This window comes from Triticum urartu, chromosome 1A, assembly GCF_056163025.1.
Source record: "Triticum urartu cultivar PI428250 chromosome 1A, HENAU_Tu73, whole genome shotgun sequence".
Classification (NCBI taxonomy): Eukaryota; Viridiplantae; Streptophyta; class Magnoliopsida; order Poales; family Poaceae; genus Triticum; species Triticum urartu.
The window spans coordinates 337,363,060-337,389,606 of NC_141873.1; the positions used below are offsets into that span (position 1 = coordinate 337,363,060).

General features: G+C 47.9%; 2 protein-coding genes across 2 annotated transcripts; one reads left to right on the top strand and one right to left on the bottom strand.

Annotated features, from left to right (window-relative positions):
* Nucleotides 1–5,206: 5,206 nt before the first annotated feature.
* On the bottom strand, nucleotides 5,207–8,087 carry LOC147991123 (uncharacterized). Its single transcript, XM_087536793.1, has 2 exons — nucleotides 7,149–8,087; nucleotides 5,207–5,248 (listed from the first exon to the last, which is right to left on the bottom strand). The coding sequence occupies exons 1-2, from the start codon at nucleotides 8,085–8,087 to the stop codon at nucleotides 5,207–5,209; spliced, it is 981 nt and encodes a 326-aa protein (XP_087392919.1).
* LOC147991124 (uncharacterized) lies at nucleotides 5,328–6,602 on the top strand (the record flags this gene model as incomplete). Its single annotated transcript, XM_087542955.1, has 1 exon — nucleotides 5,328–6,602. A coding segment is annotated over one exon (1,275 nt), but the record flags the coding sequence as incomplete, so codon positions are not given.
* Nucleotides 8,088–26,547: the final 18,460 nt, after the last annotated feature.

Consider the following 26,547-nt stretch of genomic DNA (forward strand, 5'->3'; position numbering starts at 1 on the left):
TTCTTCGGGGCACAACCCATTGAAGAGAATATCACAAGCTTGAGCATTGTATTGCAGCATCTTCAAATCTTCTACGCAGCTTCATGGTTCGGTTCTCTCCCATCAAAGAATTCACCTTGCAAGCCAAAACACACAATAGCCCAAACGACGGGGTTATGTCCAAGAATATGCATTTTCATCTTATGCTTCCAACTAGCAAAATTAGTACCATCAAAGTAAGGACCTCTACAGTGGTAATTTCCCTCACTAGACGCCATACTCTCCTAGGTTATGAAACCAAGGCTATGATCACCAAAAGCTATGGAAATCAAGGCAAATGGAGATCAAAGCTCTGATACCACTTGTAGGATCGAAAGTATGTCTAGAGGGGGTGATTAGACTACTTGACCAAATAAAAATCTAGCCTTTTCCCAATGTTAAGTCTTGGCAGATTTTAGCAACTTAGCACAAATCAAGTAAACAACCTACACATGCAATTCTAAGAGTATAGCAGCGGAATGTAAAACAATTGCATATGAAGGTAAAGGGAGGAGTTTGGAGAGAGCAAACGCAATGTAGACACGGAGATTTTTGGCGTGGTTCCAATAGGTGGTGCTATCATACATCCACGTTGATGGAGACTTCAACCCATGAAGGGTAACGGTTGCGCGAGTCCACGGAGGGCTCCACCCATGAAGGGTCCACGAAGAAGCAACCTTGTCTATCCCACCATGGCCATCGCCCACGAAGGACTTGCCTCACTAGGGTAGATCTTCACGAAGTAGGCGATCTCCTTGCCCGTACAAACTCCTTGGTTCAACTCCACAATCTTGACGGAGGCTCCCAAGTGACACCTAACCAATCTAGTAGACACCACTCTCCAAAAGGTAATAGACGATGTGTTGATGATGAACTCCTTGCTCTTATGCTTCAAATGATAGTCTCCCCAACACTCAACTCTCTCTCATAGGATTGGATTTGGTAGAAAGATGATTTGAGTGGAAAGCAACTTGGGGAAGGCTAGAGATCAAGATTTATGTGGTTGGAATGGAATATCTTGACCTCAACACAAGTGTAGGTGGTTCTCTCTCAGAAAATGTATGTTGGAAGTGTAGGCATATTCTGATGGCTCTCCCCATGAATGAAGAGTGGGTGGAGGGGTATATATAGCCTCCACACAAAATCTAACTGTTACACACAAATCACCGAACTCGGTGGGACCGAATTATAAAACTCGGTCAGACCGATTTAGTTCAAAATGTGAACGTTAGGATTTTCGGTGGGACCGACATGTCAACTCGGTGGGACCGATTCCATTAGGGTTAGGGCATAACGTAATCTCGGTGAGACCGATTTTGGTAATAGACAAACAGAGAGTTGGTCAGGCAAACTCGGTGGGACCGATTCGCTCATCTCGGTTAGACTGAAACGTTATAAAGGGGAAGCAGAGAGTTTGCATTGCAATCTCGGTGGGACCGATTGCTCATCTCGGTTGGACCGAAATGTTACAAAGGGAAACAGAGAGGTTGCAATCCCATCTCGGTGAGACCGAAATCCCTATCGGTGAGAGCGAAGTGACTAGGGTTTGTGGCAGTGTCTATGTCAAGTGAACTCGGTGGCGCCGGAAAGAAGATTTCGGTGGGGCCGAGTTTGACTTTTGGTTTGGGACATGTGTGGATATGAGAAAGTAGTTGAGGGTTTTGGGAGCATATCACTAAGCATTTTGAGCAAGTAACTCATTAAGCAACACCTCACCCCCTTTTAACAATATTGGCTTTTCCTATGGACTCAATGTGATCTTGGATCACTAAAAGTAAATTCTAGAGTCTTGCGCTTTGAGATTGAGCCAATCTTCTGTCCTTAGCATTTCGAGGGTTCCACTTTCTAATCCATGACATGCCAATCATTGAGCTTTCCTGAAATATTCATCTTAAAATAGCATTAGCTCAATGAGCTATATGTTGTTAGGAATTACCAAAACCACCCAAGGATAGTTGCACTTTCACATGCAAAGTTGAAACTCTTCCAAAATAGTGGGATTATCATAAAATAAAGTCATGACCTCTCCAAACCCACTTTTATCAAAAACTTCGTAACATTGAACGTTATCCAAATGTGTGGGATCTAAAGTTGACACTCTTCCAAACCCACTTTCAGTATTATTGAAAACATTATTATCAATCTCATATTCATCATGGGGCTTAAATAAATTTTCGAGATCATAAGAAGAATCACCCCAATCATGATCATTGCAACAAGTAGTGGACACAGCAAAACTAGCATCCCCAAGCTTAGGGTTTTGCATATTATTAGCACAATTTACATCAATAGAATTTATAATAAAATCATTGCAATCATGCTTTTTATTCAAAGATCTATCGTGAATCACTTCGTAAAGTACTTCATCACAATTTTCAGATTCACGAATTTCAAGCAAAACCTCATAAAGATAATCTAGTGCACTCAACTCACTAGCAATAGGTTCATCATAATTGGATCTTTTAAAAAGATTAGCAAGAGGATGAGGATCCATAACAATAGATATTTAGCAAGCGAAGATGCAAGCTAATAGAAGGCACATGGTAACATGAGCAAACAGAAGGACAAACGGAAGAGGGCGAATAAAACAGCAAAGGTGAAGTGGGTGTCGTGATTTTTTCACGGCATATGTCCTCGTGAAAGGACTTAATCGTGGAGCCATTGCTACGGGTTAGCTTAAAGGGGTTAAACCGGACAAGGGGACACGAGGGGTTTTATACTAGTTTGGCCCCTTAGATGAAGGTAAAAGCCTACGTCTAGTTGTGATTGGTATTGCTAGGGTTTCGATGACCAGGGAGCGAATCCGCTTTGCCTGGTCTCGAGTTGTTGTCTGTTGTCCTCAAACCGCGGTCAGGTCGTCCCTTTATATACATAGGTTGACGCCCGCCGGTTACAGATTCCCGAGGCCGGATCATAGAGGTGTCCGGCTCGGTCTCTATTCCTCTAACTTACAATACAAGTTATATGATAAAGTTGGTTCACATCTACACGCTTTAACCCGCCTTTGGGCCTTGGGTCTTCGTAAAGCACCACCATCTTCACATCTTCATGGGCTTCTCTCTTCATGGAGCTAAACCGGCCACTCCTAGCCGGTTTACCTCAAGTAACCATATCCCCAACATTAGGCCCCAGATTGGTTTGAACTTGTTCATGTCAATCTTCAATACTTAGAAAAATTCTTGCCCTGGCACCTTCTATAAATCTGGTAAATCGTCATGACATCATCCTTTAAATCCGCAGTAAATCGTTATGACGTCATCTACCCGTTGAAGCTAAAGATACCCTTCATTAATGAATGTTCAACCCTCGAGGCGACATCCTTATTAACTATCCATTTCCAGCTCCTCGATTTACGCACCTGTCGCTTATCGGTTCACCTTATAAATAGGACCACGGGCCCTTCTCTTTTTCCCCTTCGTCTCCTTCACCTCTTCTTCCTCCTTGCGACATCTCTGTCCCTGAGCGCCACCGCCACCACCGAGCTTTGCCTCCGTCTCTCCGCCGGCCGCTGCATCAACCTAGTTGCGCCAGAAAGCTGCGGCGCTCCTTCGTTGCTTCAATCAGTCTCTATAAGTCTTTCCCTTTCCCCCTTTGTAGATCTGTTTAGGGTTCCCTTGTTCTTCGCAGTTCATCGAAGTTCATCAGGGCTCCAGTGTGGCTCTTCCCTGTTCCTCCTTATCTATGGATAAAAAAACTTCAAGCTTGATATATAGCTCGTAATGGTTTACCTTCCACTACCACAACAAACCTTTTGTACGCGAAAAACTGATCTGAACCATTACGAACTGCTTTGGGTCCAACCCTTTTAGGTCAAAAATATTTTTGCTTTCCTGTCTTTCAGTAGATCCAAAATTTCCATGTCCCCTTTAGAACCTGTTTCACCTTACTTAGTCATTTTTACCTTGGATCTGTATCCTCTTTACCACATAGGCGGTTTACCTTTGTAAAAACAACCTATCACATACTCCCTCCATTCCGTTTTATAGTGCGTATAGTTTCCAGCGGCAATACCAATGAGTGAGCTGGCACATGTACTTTGGTCTAATATACCCCTCCACTAACTCTGTCCAGCCCCATGTGCACATCACCTCAGCCACGTGTAATCCCGCCACGGAGAGAAATTGGAGGGAAAGTTCAGCGCATTCCCGCGTCCACGTCTGCGTGGCCAGCCCCACCCACGCCCGCTCAACCTTTTCAAATTTGAATCAGCTCTCTAGGACGGGACCAAGAGTGTACTAGTACACCATTTTTCTCTCTGCATCTCATTTCTCTCTAGTTCTTCACCCTGCAATGGCACAGTTAGATTTAAACAACCAGATCAACTGGGAAGATGTCCAAGAAGACTACGGCGGTCTTGCCGGAGAGCTAGACTACGATCTGGAGCTGATTGTCTCGGATGAAGGTACGTCCTCTCTCCCTGCCGAGGTTCATATTTTTGTTGGTGCTCTCGTCTTCTTGCTGATCATTTGCTCACCACCTTGGTTTGTTGATTTATTTTGCCAGAGGACGAACCTCACGAGCATGTTTATGCTGAAGCTGAGCCTGGCCCTGGACGCGGTCATGGCCGTGGACGCGGAGGCGCCGGCCGCAGAGACGCCAGCCGTGGACGCGTAGGCGCCGGCCGCGGAGGCGCCGGCCGTGGATGCGGAGGCGCCGGCCGTGGAGATGCCGGCCGTGGACGCGGAGACGCCAGCCGTGGACGCGGTCATGGCCAGAGCGGATGCGGACGAACGAGGTTGGGACTCACTGGAAGATCACCAACTGTTAGGTGGCAGGCTAGCCAACCTCCACTCGGTGACGCCGGCCTCGGCCAACCTTCCGTTCATGTCGATACTGGCATTGACTTGAATGTGGAGTCCGGCGGCGGCAGCGGCGGCGACGACGACGGACATGGCATGCTTGGCATTGACTTGAATGTTGAACTTGATGTAGTCGACGCCGGAGTTGATGCTGAAAATGTTGAAGGAAACGACGAGGGACATCCAGCTCCAGCTGGTATGCATGCTTGTACTGGTTCATGCATACATGTGTGCTATGCATTGTGGATCATGCATGCTTGCACTGATCGCATACATGCGTACTGCTTCATGGATTCTGGATCATTCATGCATGTACTGGTTCATGCATGCATGTGTGCTGGTTCATGGATATTGGTTCATGCATGCTTATAGTGGTCATGTATACTGGATCATGCATGCTTGTACTGCTTCATGCATACATGTACTGGTTCCTGCATGATTGTTCATATAGTTAGCAATGTAATAAATGTATGATGCCACTTATTTGCAAATGAAGGCAAGAAAAAGAGAAGGCAGTACAAAGATGAAGAAAAGCAAAATCTATTTGCCATAATCTTGGAGAGGTCTTCTTTGGGTAAACTGAATCATGGAATTACTAAAGCTATTGCTGAAGAAACAAACATTCCTTTGCGAACTATACAACTGAGATGGCTGGAGGGAAAGAAGGCTGGTGGATTCCAGGGAGTCTTGAGCAAGAGGACCCAGAATTGTGGCCGCAAGAGGATTGCTTTCAATGAAGATGCTATAAAGGATATTGATCTAAGAAAAAGAACAAGTCTCCAAGATCTTGCTAATGAGTTGAACATGGCAAAGACTACCTTATTCAGGCGTTTGAAGGAGGGCAGACTCAGGCGGCATTCTAATGCCATCAAATCAACATTGACAGAAGAAAACAAGAGGGCTAGGGTTAAGTTTTGTTTGTCTATGTTTCAGCCACTAAGCATCCCACAACAGCCAACATTTGATGGAATGTACAATGTCATCCACATAGATGAGAAGTGGTTCTATCGCACTCGGAAGAATCAAAAATTCTATTTGGGTCTCAATGAGGAAGATCCGAAGCGTACCACACAAAACAAGAATTACATTGAAAAAGTGATGTTCCTTGCTGCGGTGGTGAGGCCTCGATATGATGATGATGGCAACATGACATTTGATGGCAAGATTGGCATATGGCCTTTTACATTCCTAGAGGAGGCTAAGAGGGATAGCAAGAACCGCGATGCGGGAACAATTGTTACTAAGGTGTTGCCGGCGGTGACAAGGAAAGTTAGCCAAGATTACATGGTGAACAAACTTCTGCCTGCCATTAAGGAGAAGTGGCCTGCTTCGGAACGCGGTTATCCTATAATCATACAACAGGACAACGCCAAAACTCATATTCCCGTCAATGATCCTATGTTTTGTGCAGCCGCAATGGCAGATGGATGGAACATTACGTTGATGTGCCAACCACCAAATTCTCCCGATCTGAACATATTGGACCTAGGTTTTTTTGCAGCCCTACAAGCTTTATTTCAGAAGTTGTTCCCAGGTTCACTAGATGACATTGTTGCCAAGGTGCTCCAAGCATATGGAGAGTACCCCCCTGAGAGGAGCAACCGCATCTTCCTCACTTTGCAGTCCTGTATGCGGGAGATACTCAAACTTAATGGCAGCCAACACTACAAGGTTCCACACATGAGAAAGATGGCTCTAGCAGGAGCTGGTCTTCTCCCTCCTAGGTTACCATGTGATCCAGCAATTGTAAATGCCGCGATTGAGTTCCTAAATGCCACCATCTAGACATGGTCATTGTCTATGCATGCAGCTGTTTGCAATCTGGACATAGTTTGGGTTCAATGGATCAATGTAGTCTGGACATATTTTGGCAAGAAATGATCAATGAATCTGGACATATTTTGGGTTCACTTGATCATACTAGCAATCTGGGCATATTTTGGGTTCAAATGATCAATGTAATCTGGACATATTAATCAATGTATTATGGACGTGTTTTTTGTTTAGTTGATCAATGATAATTACCATGCATGAAACTGAGCTAACCACCAAGCAAAAATGAGTAATTTGTTCTGGTCATGGTCCATGCAAGCAAGTGAATGAAATCTGATTATCAGCATTCATTTGACAATAAGAAAAATACACATCATAGGACAATTCGTGCTACTGAGGACACTATCTACATTCACTTGAGAAACTACACAACACCAACTTTTCAAACAAAATACTCATCACATCATATCACCATGTCCATGCATGCAACCAAATTTGAGGTGAACACACTCACATCAGATAACCAGGAATTAATAACCTGAGCATACTATCCCTTACCTCCATTGTTCGTTCATCGAGCGAGTCGCCTCCGTGAGCGGGCATGGAGTCAGGCACAAATAATACATCGGTCTCGGCATCCTCGGGCGGCACCTCTTCACCGTCGTCGGTCTCGGCGTCCTCGGGCGACACCTCTATGCCGTCGTCACTCTGGGCATCCTCAGGCACCACATCTACGCCGTCGCCGGTCTCAGCATCCTCGGGCAACACCTCCTCACGGTCGTCACTCTCGGCATCCCCGGGCAGCAACTCTAAGTCATCGTCGGCCTCGGCGTCCATAGGTAACACGTCTCCGCCGTTGGTCTCGGCGCCCTCGGGCAGCAACTCTCCGACACCGTCTGTCTCGGCGTCCTTGGGCAGCAACTCTCCGACGCCGTCAGTCTCGGTGTCCTCGGGCAACACCTCTTTGCCGTCCTGGGTCTCAGCATCCTCGGGTGACACTTCTTTTCCGGCCAAGATGGGCAAGCTCGATGTACTAAGGACATGCACGCCATTACTTGGGCAACAACTGAGCTTGTTCCCGTACATGCATCCTGTTCCTGTACTTGGGCAGCCGCCAAGGACATGCACACCTTGTTGAATGAAACTGAGCGGCATGGGTGAGGCATCTTCTACACAGACGCCGACATCGGCATCCTGGGTCACAAGCGAACCTTGGTTGGTGTGGCTGACATAAAATCCGTTGACGTACTCCAGCAGGTCCTCCTTACTGAGGGCATCCAGCCAGTCTCCAGCGCAGCCCTCGCCAGGGACCTCCTCCTCTTGTTCCCCCTCAGTGTCTTCGAATTCCCGCTGCCGCTTGCCAAATCGTTGAGCAACTCGTCCGTCCAGCTTGGGCGTCTTGCCTAGCAACAGCTCAATTTGCTGTATTGCCACCTTTGCCTCCTTCAACAGAGCCAGGACCTTCCTCCTCACCTCTCCCTCAACTCCTCCGCCCATGAAGACCGCCGCCTCCGCCACACCTCTCGGCCCAGATCTGTTGGACGGCTACTGATGTGAAGTGGAGAAGATCGATGAGAGAAGGAGAGGAAGCGTTGTGGAAGTTGGGGATCAGCAAGGGAGGTGGGGATCGATGGGGATCAACGAGGAAGAAGGGAGATCGGTGGGGATCAGCGAGGTGGGGAGGGAGGTGGGGAAAGCAGCGAGAAGAAAGAGATAAGGGAGAGAGAGAGAGGCGAGCGATGCGGTGGGCTGGGTGGGGCGCTGGCTGTTCGATTAGGTGGGGGGGCATTTTCGTCCAAAATCGCTCGAGAAAGGAGATACGCACTACATTGTGGAATTTTTGTCAAAAACTTATACGCACTATAAAACGGAATGGAGGGAGTACCATTAGTCCCCTGGTGAACCGGCAAGTCCTTTTTACCTCCGTTGTTATAATCCGGTTTAACAACATGTGTATATCTTTGTTCTGATATTACCTTGTCATTCATTATTGTATCAGCCTCCGGTTTACACAATTTTACATAGCTGTATATCTTTATTCTGTCACACCTTACGTACCACCATGAATGATTTGTAAACCGGTATTTCCTTTCAGCTTTTCGTTTGCAATGGCCAAACGGTTTTATGCTTGCAACTGGTCTCCTTCCCGGGTTACCGAAGAATAGTTGAACGGAATGGTCAATATTGGCACTTTGCCCAAAAAGACTGAGATTCGGTGGCGAGTCCCAGGAACAGAGAATCCTCCTACCCCGAAGCAAGGTGAGGTAGTGGTTTTTGTTGACCACATAGGCCGTGGTTTCAAACCGCCCGGGTCAAAGTTTTTCCGAGATGTTCTTGCCAGTTTCCAGCTCCACCCTCAAGATATTGGACCCAACTCGGTGTCCAATATATGGAACTTCCAAGTCTTCTGTGAAGTGTACTTACAAGAAGAACCAACTACTGAGCTGTACCGGGATTTTTTTTCATCTGAACCGGTGCACAGAATTTGTAGACGGCCCCAACACTGAACTTGGTGGCGTCTATTCAAAAGCAGAAAGAGGTTGAGTTCCCTCATGCCAAGCTGCACAGTCACCCCAAGGATTGGAACCAAACTTGGTTCTACTGTAAGGATACCTCCCCTGAAGATGAGAACCCTCTGCCACGCTATCGTGCCCACCGGCTTTCCAACACTCATCCATTGCCGCAACGTTTAAGCGCTGTGGAACGGGCCACATATGCCCCTCAACTCGCCAAGCTCCGAGCCTTCATGGCCAACGGTTTATCGGGCGTTGACTTTGTGCGTTGCTGGATATCTTGGAGCATCTTGCCATTAAGCCACCGCTCCGGTTTAATGTGTGAGTATACCGGTGAATTAGAAGATTCCCAACGCCACATCAACATTCAGTTAACCGATGAAGAGGTCACTGAAGGTGTTAAGAAGATTTTGAATGAATCGGAATTTGTCTGTCGCCGAACCGGCTTGAACCCCTTCTACACAAAAAATAAACCGCCTGCTGTAAGTATTGTCCTTCCTTTTTATCTTCAACATTTTTTTAAAATTGTTCAACCCGTGAACATTCTTCTGCTTGTTTATAAACAGGGTGATGATCCATTCTGGAAGAAGAAACCCACAGATAAAGCTGCAAAGCCATCCCGTCCCAAAACAAAAGTCGTCAAGAGAACCTCAAAGCGGAAAATAGCTGAACGTATCAACATGGAACTTGATGAAGATGCAGATGAACCGGAAGTTGAGGTAGAACTTGATTCACTTGGCTCCCTTTTCATGCATCTCATTAACAATGATACTTATCAGGAGGATGTGGAAGGCAGCCAGGCTGATGACGTAGAGGTAATTACCCTTTCCTCCAGTTCAGACTCTATGCCAACACAAAAAACCCGTCAAGTGGTCCGAAAAGTAAGCTTTTCTCATCCTCTTGCTTACTTGGATCCAACATTTATTTTGAAGATGCAGTAGCACGAGGCTCGCCGGACAACCCGGCACAGCGGCCAATAGGTCACTTCGGCCGGTTTACCTGACACCCCGGTTCGGAAGCGCCGATCTGAGGTATCCCCCACTTCTGAAAATTCTTATCCCAAGGCAGGTTATTTCCGACAACCTCTTAATCCGTCCGATTCAAATTATCAGGTGACACCTCCCTCATCCTATGGCGAGTCAACAGCGACCCAACTCCCTCCTCTCAAAATTGTAGCTGGGTAAGTACTCAAACCCTTTATTCAAATGTTTGCATATCTTGAATAGTATGCTTAATTTTAACCCCTTTTATTTTTGTTTGCAGAGCCAAAGCCAGACCCAGAAAAAAAGGTCGGGTGAACAATCCGTCTGAAGACCAGGTGGTTCTTGAACAGGGGCGAACAGGTGAATCGGACCGAAATGGTGAACCGAAGGGTCCCCATCCTGAAGCTACCTTTGACGAGCCACCCCCTCAAGAGCACAATATCGATGAACAACCAGAAGCTGGTACCGCTATGCCTGCTACTGAACCTGCAGCTCCAATCCGGGCTAGCCCGGTGAGAGCTACTAACACTCCACCATCACCCATAAAAACTACTGGAGGCCAAGGAGATGATGTTATCATTATTGGCATGGGCCACGGCTCTCCTGGCCATCCTGTAATCTTGGCCAAACAAAGTGCCAAGGAAGAGCGTGCTGCCATGGATAAGGGTAAATGGAGCACTGATTTGTCAAGTTATGCTCATCTCAGCGATGAAGAACTCCACTCCGGTTTTTTAAACCGTCTACACTCAAACCGTGATTATGAAGCCGGTTTGGTGAACCTGATGAAGGAACGCTATGAGGTATTTTCATCTCCTTCCATTTCTTGATTCCAGAATCTAAACATCAGCCCAAGTAGCCCCCAAGGGCCGTTTTATGTGTTAATCTTAAACCGGGACTTTGTAATATCTTAATCTTTGCATGTTGATCCTCAATATGTCAAGTCCTCAGTAAAAACAAAACTGATACTTTATCAGTGTAGTTATGTAGCTTTCATCGGTGTAGCCCCCAAGGGCCGGTTTAGCTTTGCGAGGTAAACCAGGTCTTGAATCCATGTGTCAGTTTTGAACAGATGTACATTAGCCCCCAAGTGTTAAGGATAATGCTTGCATTGTACTTGAGACTTGTGAAAGATTTATTGATAATAGAGCAAACAGGCATTAGCCCCCAAGTACGAAGTGCATAACTTGTTATACGCTTAGTACTTAGAAAATACATATCCTGTTGTTGACATGTCTTCGCCTTTGCATGCCGAGCTAAGTAATAGGGATGCTCAAACCGCTGATCTTCAAGAGAACGTGAAGTCCCAACAAGCAGAGGCTTCGAAAGCCAAAGAGGAGCTGACCAATGCCCTGGCGGCTATGGAGAGGTTGAAAGAGACCTTTAACAAGGAGCGTGCTGACTGGGAATCCAAAAAGGCCGGTTTAACCAAGAAAGCCAAGGACGTAGAAGCAGCCCTGAAGCCAGTGGTAGACGAACTGACCGGCTTGAAGAAGCAGATCGATGCCATGACGTCCGCTGTGTTTGGTAAGTACCTCCTTATGTTCTTTGTCTAATTCATGAGATCTTATCATTTACCAGTTTACTGATATTAAACCATGACAGGCACCCGTATTGCTCATCTGGGTACTGACATGCGGATGAAGCTTAAAGCGGCTTACACCTTAATAGAACAGCTATACTCTGGATCCCAGCATGCTATTTGCACTACAGCATATAACAAGCCGGCGCCATCATTGATAAAAGAAACCCTTGAGAAGCTGGTCATGCTACCAGCCTGGATTACTGAACTAAAGAAGGCAGCCGCAAGATCAGGAGCGCTGACCGCACTAATCCGGGACAAGGCATGGATTCCGGATCTTGAAGCGACAGACATCATTAAAGGATATCCAGGTGTGAAGGAGGACGGTTCAAACTTGAACAATGATGATCTCCGAAGGCTGACAAAGGAGATGCGGCCAATAGCCAGCAAACTGGTGGAGGACACAGACTTATCTCATTTCTAGCCGGTTTACGATGCTGAAGGAAAGAGACAACCTGCCATGATCCATGAAGTTGAAGAACTTGTTCCTCTAATCCGTAAGCATACTTACGCTCCTGATATTGACCCCTCTAGCCTTATCCATGAAGAGGCCGTGTTTCAAGCTTTAACCGGAATCGATTGGTCAACGGTTGATTTCCAGTGTCTGGGGAGGGATGAAGAGGAGGTGACTGCACAAGATAAACCTCAATCGTCAAGCCATCCCGATGAAGCATCCTAAACCGGTAGCCGGTTTATCAGCTATAATGTGACACTGCTTGAAACAATTATTCAATTGGAGCCGTTTTGAAGCTTCTTGCAATAGGATAGCAGAAACACCTTTATCTGCCATGCCATGGAGCATGCTTTGTGTTGCTTGATATTGTGAAAACTTGTTCCACTTTTGGGATCTATTTATGCATAATCCATTATACTGTATGTTCCTGCATATAAGAACTTGAAAGCGTCCTAGTGGTTTACCACTAGACGGGTCATGATGCCCAAAAGATATACATAACTTGGATGGATATCCAAGATTTATTTAAACCAGATAAGATAAATACTATCTGTGACATACCTCGTTGTAGTTGACCAACTGCTTATATGATAAAGGTGAAGAACACCAGTCCATAGCATTGTCAACTCATTGCCCTCTTGCCGGTTCATATAGAAACCATATTGAGCTATAATAGCTGCACAATGTAATCAAAAACCAGACCGGAAGAATATACTACCAATTGAAAACTGATCATGTACTGACAACTAAGCGTTGAAAGGCATGCTGGGTTGGAAAGAACACTGGTTTATTAGAAAAAATATTTATAAATCCCTTATCATAAAAAATCGCAAAGAAAAAAATATACAAGGATTTTCATGGGCTGCCAGGCCCTAAATCAAGGCTTTTCATGGGCTGCCAGGCCGCTGAGTTAAACCATTTTGCAAAGCCTGTTTAAGATGGACCTCAATCTTTAACCAATCACCGTTTAAACTTTGACAAGTTCAGGGTCCATGGGATTGACTTGTCAAATGTTCGATGGGTCATACCAGGTTTACGTGGACGGAGTGGCTTACTTAAAGAGGCAGGATAACCCGGGGTTTTAGATGAATACGCCTGGCTTCCAAGCCTGGCTTGATAACCTATTACAAGGGTTCAAGCTCACTGTTCTTTGAGAAGCAAGGAGCCCCCAGATAATATGTCAGCTATGCTCAGTGGTTACCCATGTTTGAATTGTGCTTAAGGCAACAAATTCTCTTTGGCTCCACATAATTTCCTTTTGGCTTACAGCCTATCAAGAGGTATAGCTATGGTGTGAAAACAACCAAACCCCCAAGTGATATCCCTTTTTGGTTTTAAACCGATCAAGAGGTGTAGCTATGGTTCAGATATGACCAAGCCCCCTAGTGACATCCCTTTTTGGTTTTAAACCGATCAAGAGGTGTAGCTATGGTTCAAATATGACCAAGCCCCCTAGTGATTTTCTTTATATCCGTGCGGCTGTAGAGGCCGGTTTAACAAAACTCCGCTTTGTCAGTAGAAGCTCTTTGTAGACTCACATGATGTAAAAAAGAACAGAGACCCCGCTTTATTTGAGGCTCCGGTTTATTATATAATATATACATTGTCATAAGTATGTACATAAGAAGAGCCTGTGGCTCAAGTATAGTAAGGCCGAAGAAGAGCTATATTCCACGGCCGCTTGGTCTCCTCCTCCGATTTACGTGAGTCTTTGTGCTCTCGAACATCAATGAGGTAGTATGACCCATTGTGCAGATTCTTGCTGACCACAAAAGGTCCTTCCCAAGGTGGGGATAACTTGTGCATATCAGTCTGATCCTGGATGAGCCGGAGCACCAGATCGCCATCTTGAAAGGTTCTGGTCTTAACACGGCGGTTGTGATAACATCGGAGATCTTGTTGATAAATCGCTGAACGTGCTTCTGCGAGATCACGCTCCTCATCCAACAGGTCCAGTGAGTCCTGGCGTGCCGTCTCATTATCAGCTTCAATATAAGCTGCCACACGGGGCGAGTCGTGAAGGATGTCGCTAGGAAGAACCGCCTCTGCTCCATAAACCATGAAGAAAGGCGTGTAACCCATAGATCTGTTAGGTGTGGTGTTGATGCTCCATAACACAAAAGGCAATTCCTCCACCCAACAACCCGGTGTCCACTTTAAAGGAACCATGAGCCGGGGTTTAATACCTCTCAAAATTTCTTGATTTGCCCTCTCCGCTTGACCATTAGATTGGGGGTGAGCCACCGATGCTACATCAAGCCGGATGTGCTCACGTTGTCAAAATTCCTCCATTTCTCCCTTTGACAGATTAGTACCATTATCAGTTATAATACTATGTGGAAAGCCAAACCGGAATATCACCTTTTTGATGAACTGAACTGCCGTGGCCGCATCACACTTACTGATTGGCTCTGCTTCCACCCATTTGGTGAACTTGTCAACTGCCACTAACAAGTGGGTATTTTTGTCCTTGGATCTCTTAAAGGGTCCAACCATATCGAGCCCCCAAGTCACAAACGGCCAAGTTATTGGAATCATCCTCAACTCCTGAGCCAGAATATGAGCACGGCGTGCAAATTTTTGACAACTGTCACATCTTTTGACTAAATCCTCAGCATCAGCGTGAACTGTTAACCAATAGAAACCGTGAGGAAAAGCCTTAGCCACCAATGATTTTGAACCGGCGTGATGACCGCAATCTCCTTCGTGGATCTCGCGCAAAATCTCACAACCCTCTTGAGGAGATACACAACGCTGAATCGCTCCTGTGACGTTGTACCGATGTAACTCCCCATTGATTATGGTTATTGATTTGGAATGCCAGATTATCTGACGGGACGAGGTTTCATCCTCCGGTAACTCGCCCCGGTTCATGTAAGCTAGGTACGGGATTGTCCAATCCGGTATAACATGCAAAGCTGCCACCAATTGGGCCTCCAGGTCAGGAATAGCCAACTCCTCCTCTGTTGGTATCTTGACCGACGGATTATGTAGTACGTTAAGGAAGACATTTGGTGGGACCGGTTTACGCTGAGAGCCAAGGCGGCTTAAAGCGTCCGCCGCATCATTCTTTCGTCGGTCTATATGGTCAACTTGATAACCCTTGAAATGACCAGCCACTATGTCCACCTCTCGTCGATATGCAGCCATGAGTGGGTCTTTAGAATCCCAAGTACTAGATACCTGTTGAGCCACCAAATCCGAGTCACCGAGGCACTTAACCCGGCTTAAGTTCATTTCCTTAGCCATCTGAAGACCGTGGAGTAAGGCCTCATACTCAGCTGCATTGTTAGTACAGGGGAACATTAAACGGAGGACATAACAAAACTTGTCACCTCGTGGGGAAGTTAATATGACTCCAGCCCCGAGCCCTCCAACTGTCTGGATCCATCAAAGTGAATAGTCCAATACGTGTTATCTGGCTTTTCCTCTGGTGCCTGCAACTCTGTCCAATCATTGATGAAGTCCACGAGTGCTTGGGATTTAATCGTTGTGCGAGGTGTGTATTTGAGCCTGTGAGGTCCAAACTCGATAGCCCACTTGGCAATCCGGCCAATTGCTTCTCTATTTTGAATGATACCTCCCAGAGGGGCTGAACTGACCACTGTGATAGGATGACCCTGAAAATAATGTTTGAGCTTCCGGCTTGCCATAAATACTCCATACACCAGCTTCTTCTAATGTAGATACCTCTGTTTTGATTCAATAAGCACCTCACTGATATAATAAACCGGCCGTTGAACCGGATATTCCTTTCCAGCCTCCTTGAGCTCCACAACAATAGCCACGCTAACAGCTCTGGCATTAGCAGCCACATACAGCAGTAAAGGCTCTTTATCGATCGGAGCTGCAAGCACTGGCGGTTCAGCTAACTGCCTCTTCAGATCCTCAAACGCTTTATCAGCCGCCTCGCTTCAGACAAAGTCATCCGTTTTCTTTAGCATCTGATATAAAGGGATAGCTTTCTTCCCGAGACGACTGATAAACCGGATCAAAGCCGCAATCCGACCGGCCAAATGTTGAACGTCATTGATACACGCCGGTTTAGCCAAAGATGTAATTGCTGAAATTTTTTCCGGATTAGCCTCAATGCCCCTGTTTGATACCAGAAAGCCCAAGAGTTTGCCTGCCGGGACACCAAAGACACATTTGTCCGGATTGAGCATCATCTTGTAAACCCGGAGGTTGTCAAAGGTTTCTCTCAGGTCATCTATCAATGTTTCCTCTTTCCTAGACTTTATCACAATATCATCCACATATGCATGAACATTGCGCCCAATCTGCTTATGAAGACAATTCTGAACACATCATTGATAAGTCGCATGGGCACTCTTGAGCCCAAAGGGGATGGAGACATAGCAGAAGGCTCCATAGGGAGTTATAAAAGCTGTTTTCTCCTGGTCCTTAACTGCCATTTTGATTTGATGATAACTGATACGTCTCCAACGTATCAATAATTTTTTATTGCTCCATGCTATATTATCTACTGTTTTGGATGTTTAAGGGCTTTATTATACACTTTTATATCATTTTTGGGACTAACCTATTAACCCAGAGCCCAGTGCCAGTTTCTGTTTTTACCTTGTTTTAGAGTATCGCAGAAAAGGAAAATCAAACGGAGTCCAATTGACCTAAAACTTCACGGAACTTATTTTGGAAGGAAAGCAACCTGATGGACTTGGAGTGCACGTCAGGAAAGAAACGAGGGAGCCACGAGGTAGGGGGGTGCGCCCACCCCCCTAGGGCGCGCCCTCCACCCTCGTGGGCCCCTCGTGGCCCCCCTGACGTATTTCTTCCGCCTATATATCTGCATATACCCTAAAAACATCCGGGAGCACAATAGATCGGGAGTTCCACCGCCATAAGCCTCTGTAGCCACCGAAAGCCAATCTAGACCCGTTCTGGCACCCTGCCGGAGGGGGCAATCCCTCTCCGATGGCCATCTTCATCATCCCGGTGCTCTCCATGATGAGGAGGGAGTAGTTCTCCCTCGGGGCTGAGGGTATGTACCAATAGCTATATGTTTGATATCTCTCTCTCTCTCGTGTTCTTGAGGTGATACGATCTTGATGTATCGCGAGCTTTGCTATTATAGTTGGATCTTATGATGTTTTCTCCCCCCTCTACTCTCTTGTAATGGATTGAGTTTCCCCTTTGAAGTTATCTTATCGGATTGAGTAAAGATTTGAGAACACTTGATGTATGTCTTGCCGTGCGTATCTGTGGTGACAATGGGATATCACGTGATTCACTTGATGTATGTTTTGGTGATCAACTTGCGGGTTCCGCCCATGAACCTATGCATAGGGGTTGGCACACGTTTTCGTCATGATTCTCCAGTAGAAACTTTGGGGCACTCTTTGAGGTTCTATGTGTTGGTTCAATAGATGAATCTGAGATTGTGTGATGCATATCGTATAATCATACCCACAGATACTTGAGGTGACATTGGAATATCTAGGTTACATTAGGGTTTTGGTTGATTTCTGTCTTAAGGTGTTATTCTAGCACGAACTCTAGGGCTGTTTGTGACACCTATAGGAATAGCCCAACGGAATGATTGGAAAGAATAACTTTGAGGTGGTTTTGTACCCTACCATAATCTCTTCATTTGTTCTCCGCTATTAGTGACTTTGGAGTGACTCTTTGTTGCATGTTGAGGGATAGTTATGTGATCCAATTATGTTATTATTGTTGAGAGGACTTGCACTAGTGAAAGTATGAATCCTAGGCCTTGTTTCAACGCATTGCAATACCGTTTACACTCACTTTTATCATTAGTTACCTTGCTGTTTTTATATTTTCAGATTACAAATACCCATATCTACTATCCATATTGCACTTGTATCACCATCTCTTCGCCGAACTAGTGCACCTATACAATTTACCATTGTATTGGGTGTGTTGGGGACACAAGAGACTCTTTGTTATTTGGTTGCAGGGTTGCTTGAGAGAGACCATCTTCATCCTACGCCTCCTATGGATTGATAAACCTTAGGTCATCCACTCGAGGGAAATTTGCTATTGTCCTACAAACCTCTACACTTGGAGGCCCAACAACGTCTACAAGAAGAAGGTTGTGTAGTAGACATCAATAACCAGAATAAGCGTCCAAAAAACACAAGCGGTCACAACCCGCCGTAGCATCAATAATCTGATCAATATGGGGGAGGACAAAGGGATCTGTTGGGCAAGCCTTGTTCAAGTGTGTGTATTCCACACACATACGCCAAGTGCCATTTTTCTTGAGAACCAGCACCGGATTAGCCAACCACTCCGGGTGAAAGACCTCCATGATAAACCCTGCGGCCAACAACCGAGCTACCTCTTCACCAATAGCCTTGCGCCTTTCTTCGTTGAAGCGGTGGAGAAACTGTCTGACTGGTTTAAACTTAGGATCAATGTTAAGTGTGTGCTCAGCGAGTTCCCTCGGTACACCTAGCATGTCAGAAGGCTTCCATGCAAAGATGTCCCGGTTCTCACGGATGAACTTTGTCGAATTTCGGGTTCCGGCAGACCCTTGAGGTTCGAACACTGGGGTGCGCGCGGAGATTTCTCCCCTACCGATCTACGTCCAATCTCCTCGCGTGATCTAAGCTGGAAACAACGAACAACACAAGGGACACGAGGTTTATACTGGTTCGGGCCACCGTTGTGGTGTAATACCCTACTCCAGTGTGTGGTGTGGTGGATTGCCTCAGGGGTAGATGATGAGCAGTACAAGGGAAGAACAGCCTCGCGAGAGGTGTTCTTGAGCTGGTGCGATGAACTGCTTGGGTGAGTTCAGTCGCCTCTCTCTCTCTCTACTAGGGCTCTATCAGATCTCTAGATGTCTAGCTGTCTCGATGTCTCGATCCCCCCTCATAAAAATACCAAAAATATTATCTTATCATATCATCAGATCTCACTCTCGTAAGTGACCGTGTAGGGATTGACAACCCCTTATCGCGTTGGTTGCCAGGATTTATTTGTTTGTGTAGGTGCGAGGGACTCCTGCGTGGCCTCCTACTGGATTGATACCTTGGTTCTCAAAAACTGAGGGAAATACTTACGCTACTTTGCTGCATCACCCTTTCCTCTTCAAGGGAAAACCAACGCAAGTGCTCAAGAGGTAGCAGTGACCCGAGCGCAGCCCCCACGCGCGGCTCTCCCGAGGGAAGGCGTTGCGGTGAGGCCGGACGCTGAGCTCTGGGGCTCCCTCAGGTTGGTACGACCGTGGAGTCGCCCTCGGTTGTTTATCACCAGCGCGGAGCATAGTGCTTCCGCTTGTGCACGGGCATACCTCTCCTCGGCAGTGTCGACGGCTAGCACGGAGCATGGTGCTTCCACTTGTGCGTGGGAGGGCCCCCCCCCTCCGGGAGGATCCCCGGGGTGTGTACAACCCCGCCCTGACACGTGGCTTCCACGACAGGGCTGCGAGGTGTATCTGGGCACTCGTGAGCCAGCGGGGGACTCATGAGGCCCTACCTCAAGGCGGGTTGCGCCTGGTCTTGAATCCTTGATAGTTGTGCGTTCCTGCGTGACGGTTAGGTGCAAGCGCTCTACATCCTCAGGTCCCGGCCCTCGAGCGAACTCAGCTGCCGCTGGTATGCCAGGTCGCGGTGACGTGGTCAAGGCCAGGGGGTGAGGGCTGGAGAGCCAGTAAGAGCTCCTGAGTCGTGATGCTCAGGAGCCCCCCTTTTAACGCACGAGCGAATTTTATGATAGAGGGGCGGACCCATGGCAGGTGGTAATCGGGCAGATCAAGCATGGAAGGCAATTCAGCTTGGGTAAATGCGGAAAGGTACATGCCACCGGGTCAGGCCCGAGCGGCTTGGGGGTGATGCAGCCTGAGGGGCGCCCCCAACAAGGTAAACTAAAGGCATAAGAAAAAGAGATACATGCCACAGGGACGGACCTGCGCGGCCTGGGAATAATGCAGCCCGAGGGGCGCTCCCAGCTAAACGAACTTGGAAAATGTCACCTGGTTCTGTCAACGAAGGAGAGTTGGTGCAGCTGAAGGCATGCGGCGAAGGGGTCGTTCCTCACGAGCCTCCGGGGCCCTGAGCCTCGGGAGGCTCTGGGGGCTCAGGTGGTCCCCTGAGGACCGTCTCCATCTCTACCAGGACGGCGTGGTGCTTGGCCTCCTTATCTGCCAAGACATGCTGCAGGTTGCACTGATAGGCTGACGACACGCCCGGCAAGCCGAAGGGCATGCGAACGTAGATGTGTGGTGGACCCTCGCAACAGCCCACGCGCGAAGGCCAGAAAGGCTCCTGAGATGCGGCCCTATTGAGCCCTGGTACGTCGATGTAGACGCGCAGCCCGGCATCCTCGCCTGGATGGGGAGCTGCGCCTCGTGAGCGGCGGTCGCCGCACATGGCCCTTGCGTCTTGCAGTTCCTGAGTGGTCTTGGTGATGAACTCCTGAGCGGTGGGTGCTCCTTGCCATGTGTTCTCCTAAGGGAAACGTGACGCAAAGCACACCTCCATGTGGTGCCCGAGAGCCTCCCTCATGATGTTGGCAAGGTCTGAGGCCCTCCAGAAGAGAGCCCCCGAGCCCTGCCCGAGGAGGGCGCTGGGAGCGCCTTCCTATCCGACGAAGGGAGGCGTCCCTGGAGCGGGCACTGATCCTGACGAGGTTCCAGCAGTGATGACACCCTCCTGAGGTTCGACATGGCGCAGCTGCTTCTTCTTCTTGGGGATGGCCTCGGGAGGATCCTTGCTCTTGTTGTTGGGGTCGTCGATTGCGGCATCTTGAAAGGCACGCTCAAGGGAGCACACCGCATCCCTCTCTTTGCACGGGACCGTGATGATTCCGCCGCTTCCTGGCATCCTCAGGACATTGTAACCGTGGTGTGTCACCGCCATGAACTTGGCCAGGGCTGGATATCCGAGGATGGCGTTGTATGGCAGACGAATGTGCGCGATGTCAAAGTTGATGAGCTCGGTGCGGTAGTTCTTGCGTTCCCCAAAGGTGACAGGGAGGCGAACCTTCCCTATCGGTGTGGTGGAACCGTCGGTCACTCCTGAGAAAGGCTTGGTAGGCTGAAGCCGCTCATATGGCACTTGGAGGTTGTCGAACGTGTCGACGGACAGGACGTTGAGCCACGCGCCGCTGTTGATGAGGGTCTTGGTAACTTGCACGTTGCTGATGAGTGGTGAACAAAGCATCGGGAGGGTGCCAGCGGTGGCTACGCACTTGAGCTGATCTACCGAGCTGAAGGTGATGGCGCACCGAGACCACCTGAGCGGGCGCGTGGCCTCGAGCTTGGGGAGGACCGCATTCACCTCACGAGTGAACTGCTTGAAGCTACGCTGCGAGGCTGGGGCCTGTGCGCCACCAAAATGCAGGTGATTGCGCGCAGCTCCTGGAAGCCCCCAGCCCCCTCATCTTGATGGCGGTCGTCATTCCTTCTTGGTGGTGGCGGCAGCGGGGGAAGACCGGCGTTGCCCTGAGGGCGATCCTCATGAGGCTGGTCCCTCCAGGCGCCCTCACGAGGATGATCCTGCCAGCGTGTGACGCCCAGATAATTAAGCTACAATAATTCTCTGCTAATGACGCCACGTCACTTCGATTACTGATGCTAATCTTGCGTTAGTTCGAAACCGAATAAAATTCAAATTCAAAATCAAGCAAGCAATAAAAGTTTTCAAATATTAAAACTAAAATGTTCGGAGTGAACCAAATATTGCATAGATAATTATGGTCGAGAAACCACACCTTTATAAAATGTTTAAGTACTATAAGATGAATAAAACAGTAGTAAAAACACTTATTTAAATACCTTTTGTAATTAATAAAATGTCAAACTAATTTATTTGAGGACTAGACTTTTTGTGACTAGGAGTTAAGTTGAAGTACTAATTTAGATGCTGCTTGTATATTTTACTAAGACTAAAATAAAATAGTAAAAGAAAAATAAAACATTAAAAGAAATCAAAAGGAAAAGAAAAGGCAAAAGAATCAAAGGAAAAAAAAGAAGGCCAGACCACCCCGCTGGGCCACGTGGCCCAATCGGCCAAAGCTGCCCGGCCAACCCACCTAACCCCCCCCCCTCGTTCCCCTTCCCCTGTTCCCCGCACCCCGTGGACGCAAATGGCGCGTCCATGGCGTGGATGGCCACACGGCGCACATCCAGGCGACCTCGGCGCCCTATAAAAGCTCGCCCCCTCGCCTGGTCAACCCTAGCCTCCCCCTAATCCCCTTGCTCGCCCCCTCCTCATCTACTACAAATCAAGATCGGAGCTCGACGCGGTGACCATGCTCATCGTCGTAGTAGTCGCGGCCACCGACCTCCCCTCGTCGCACCAAGGCATCCAGGAGAACTGTCGCGGTCGACTTCATCCGTTCTGAGCACAAAATCGAGCGGAACCATCCTAAACGCACCCCATCGACCTCGTCTGCGCTGCTCAAACATGTCCAGGAGGTCCGCCTCGTCGCCTTCATCCTCTACACGATACCTCACGGGCTGGATCGCCGGGAGTCACCGCAATCGGGTCGTCTTCCTCGACTACGGTGGCCGTGCTCCTCCACTCGATCTGCACTGCTTCGACCCGCATCGTCTTCCTCGAGCTCGCGTTGACCTCGCTGTGAGCTCCCGCTATTTTCCCCACTCCTTTTTGCTCACGCGCGTCCCCTAGTCGTATCTGCCACCATGGACGGAACCCGCTACCCGCCGCGCTCACCGCAGCCGCCAGCCCCTGTACTCCCCGTGCCCGCCCCGTCGCCTGTGGCCGCCATTGCCGGATCTCCGAGTCCCCGCGCACATAGCCTCTCCTGGCCGCGCCCCTACAGCCCGCGCATGCCTGCGCGCACGCCTGCCTCGCCCGGCCACTCCCCTATCGCCTCCCTCGCGCGCCCTCGCTGCTGCTCGTCGCGCCTGCGCTGATCGCTGCTGAACTGCTGCTGTTCGCGAGCCGTTGCCCCCGCATGCGTTCGCTGTTGCTGCTTGATGCCCACGCTGCTCTGCTGTTGCTTGCTATAGCTGTTGCTGCCGCATCGCCGCCCTGCGCGCGTGCCGCTGCTTCCTGTAATGCTGCTGCTACAAGTGCAGCGCTGCTACAGAATGTTACTGTAGCAGCTGCTAGCTTTTCTAAAACTGCAACGATTAGCCCCCTAAACAGCCTCAAAACAGGAACTAAACAAACCTCAACATAGCTAAAATAAATATGTGTGGGTAGTACACTTGTCAAGGTTCAATTCTTTCCATTGGACCAAATCCAAAAGTTGCCTGGATTAATTCCTTTGAAAATGACAAAAGTCTATGTTCTGTTAACTGGCAGAACTAAAAACAGATATACTACCATAGCAACTTTGGAGCAGAAAATAAACAAGTGACAGGGATTTAACAATGATGCAATTGATACCATCTTGTAGACCACAGGAAAGTGATCAATATTGGTATAAGGCACCAATTCATAGGATGAATAGAACACTAGTTACAGCCTCTAGAAAACAGCTAAATGATGTTTAAAACTAAGGACTTAGCAGAATTTCAGTAATTCTAGAAAATGAATTAAAACTTTAAAAATTAATATAAAATAATCCGTAGCTCGGATGGAAATACTTTCTACATGAAAGTTGCTCAGAACGACGAGACGAATCCGGATACGCAACCCGTTCGTCCGCCACGCATCCCTAGCATATCGAACACACAACTTTTCCCCTCCGACTCCTCTACCCGAAAACGCAAAACACCGGGGATAATTTCCCGGATGTTCTTCCCCTTCACCGGTACCACCTCGTAACGTGTTAGGGCACACCTAGCATCACGCTTTGTCATGTCATGCATCATCATGCATTTGTTTGCATTATATTTATTGTTTCTTCCCCCTCTTCTCTCGCTAGACATCGAGACCGACGCCGCTGCTACCCAGTACGACTACGGTGTTGACGACCCCTCTCTCTTGCCAGAGCAACCAGGCAAGCCCCCCCCCTTTGATCACCAGATATCGCCTACTCTTCTCTCTACTGCTTGCATTAGAGTAGTGTAGCATGTTACTGCTTTCCGTTAATCCTATTCTGATGCATAGCCTGTCCTTGCTACTATTGTTGTTACCTTTACCTGCAATCCTAATGCTTAGTATAGGATGCTAGTTTATCATCAGTGGCCATATATTCTTGTCCGTCTGCCATGCTATATTATCGGGCCATGATCACTCGGGAGGTGATCACGGGTATATACTATATACTTTATACATGATACATGTGGTGACTAAAGACGGGTCGGCTTGTGGAGCACCCGCGAGTGATTCACGGATTGGGGGCTGAAAGGACCTTGTCCCAACGGCCCTCTGTGTGGATTTTTGTGGCGAAGCGACAGGGCAGGTTGTGAACACCTAGGAGAGAGGTGGGCCTGGCCCTGGTCGGTGTTCGCGGATACTTAACACGTTTAACGAGATCTTGGTATTTGATCTGAGTCTGGCTACTGGCCTATACGCACTAACCATCTACGCGGGGACAGTTATGGGCACTCGACGTCGTGGTATCAGCCAAAGCCTTCATGACGTCAGCGACTGAGTGGCGCGCGCCGGATTGGGCCGTAAGCCTGCTCTTGTATTAAGGGGGCTAGTTCTGCTTCCGGCCGCGTACGCAACGTGCAGGTGTGCAATGGGCGATGGGCCCAGACCCCTGCGCCATAGGATTTAGACCGGCGTGCTGACCTCTCTGTTGTGCCTAGGTAGGGTTGCGACGTGTTGATCTTCCGAGGCCGGGCATGACCCAGGAAAGTGTGTCCGGCCAAATGGGATCGAGCGTGTTGGGATATGTGGTGCACCCCTGCAGGGAAGTTAATCTATTCAAATAGTCGTGATCTTCGGTAACAGGACGACTTGGAGTTGTACCTTGACCTTATGACAACTAGAACCGGATACTTAATAAAACACACCCTTCCAAGTGCCAGATACAACCGGTGATCGCTCTCTCACAGGGCAACGAGGGGAGGATCATCGGTTAGGATTATGCTATACGATGCTACTTGGAGGTCTTCAGTCTACTCTCTTCTACATGCTGCAAGACGAGGCTGCCAGAAGCGTAGTCTTCGAAAGGACTAGCTATCCCCCCTTATCCCGGCTTTCTGCAGTTCAGTCCACATATAATAGCCTTATTCCGGTTGATACCAATGCATACATATGTAGTATAGCTCCTTGCTTGCGAGTACTTTGGATGAGTACTCACGGTTGCTTTCTCCCCCTTTTTCCCCCTTTCCTTTCTTTCTGGTTGTCGCAACCAGATGCTGGAGTCCAGGAGCCAGATGCCATCGTTGATGACGACTACTACAATCAGGAGGTGCCTACTACTACGTGCAGCCCGCTGACGGCGACCAGGAGTAGTTTAGGAGGATCCCAGGCAAGAGGCCTGCGCCTCTTTCGATCCGTATCCCAGTTTGTGTTAGCCTTCTTAAGGCAAACTTGTTTAACTTATGTCTGTACTCAGATATTGTTGCTTCCGCTGACTCGTCTATGATTGAGCTCTTGTATTCGAGCCCTCGAGGCCCCTGGCTTGTAATATAAAGCTTGTATTATTTTAATTTGTGTCTAGAGCTGTGTTGTGATATCTTCCCGTGAGTTCCTGATCTTGGTCGTACACATTTGCGTGCATGATTAGTGTACGATTGAATCGGGGGCGTCACAAGTTGGTATCAGAGCCGACTGCCTGTAGGAATCCCTCTTCCAAACTCCTTGGCCGAAGTTGAGTCTAGTCATTGCAAAACTTTTAACTAACATGGCTGTGCGGCTTACGGGCCCACGTCGCCATTTGGGTGGTATTAGAATCTTTTATTCCTCGTCTATACTCTGGAACTCTGACCTCTCTTCTATTCAGGTTAAATGATTTTTCTAAAAAACAAAACTGACTTTAGGTTCTCGGAAATACTTGCTCCCGGAGAGCCCCTTGTTACAGATGATCGCCTGCTGTACCGAAGGATTTCGAAGATACTCTCCGTTGTTCTCTCGAGACTTTATGCCCATTGCTTTTGCCATCCCCTACCACCAAAATATCCCTATGGATAAATACTTACACCTGTCACCCTTACTTTTATTCCCAGTTAATATTGTTATTACAAGATACCCCGAAATTCTCTCTCTTGTTCCGATAATACCCTGTGCCCACTGCCCTTGCAGTTCTTTGCAACCTGGATAATCCTACGAATAATTTCTCGCACTTATCAAGTATCCGCTCATCCCCAGTGGATACATGTATTTCACAAAAGTCTTCGAAATACCATTCGATCTCCGAAAATCCTCAACGGCCTATTGCTCTTGAAATTCTTGCTTGCTTGCATTATGATTAACCTCATAAGTCCGGTAATCTTATTGGCATCCTTAGTCATTATCAGTTTGAGTCTGTTGAATCAATATGTTGTGAATGCTCGCAATCCTTAATCAGATCTTTCATTTTGTCCTTCCGGCTCAGACGTCATTTTAAACATGAGCTGGATCTCGACCAA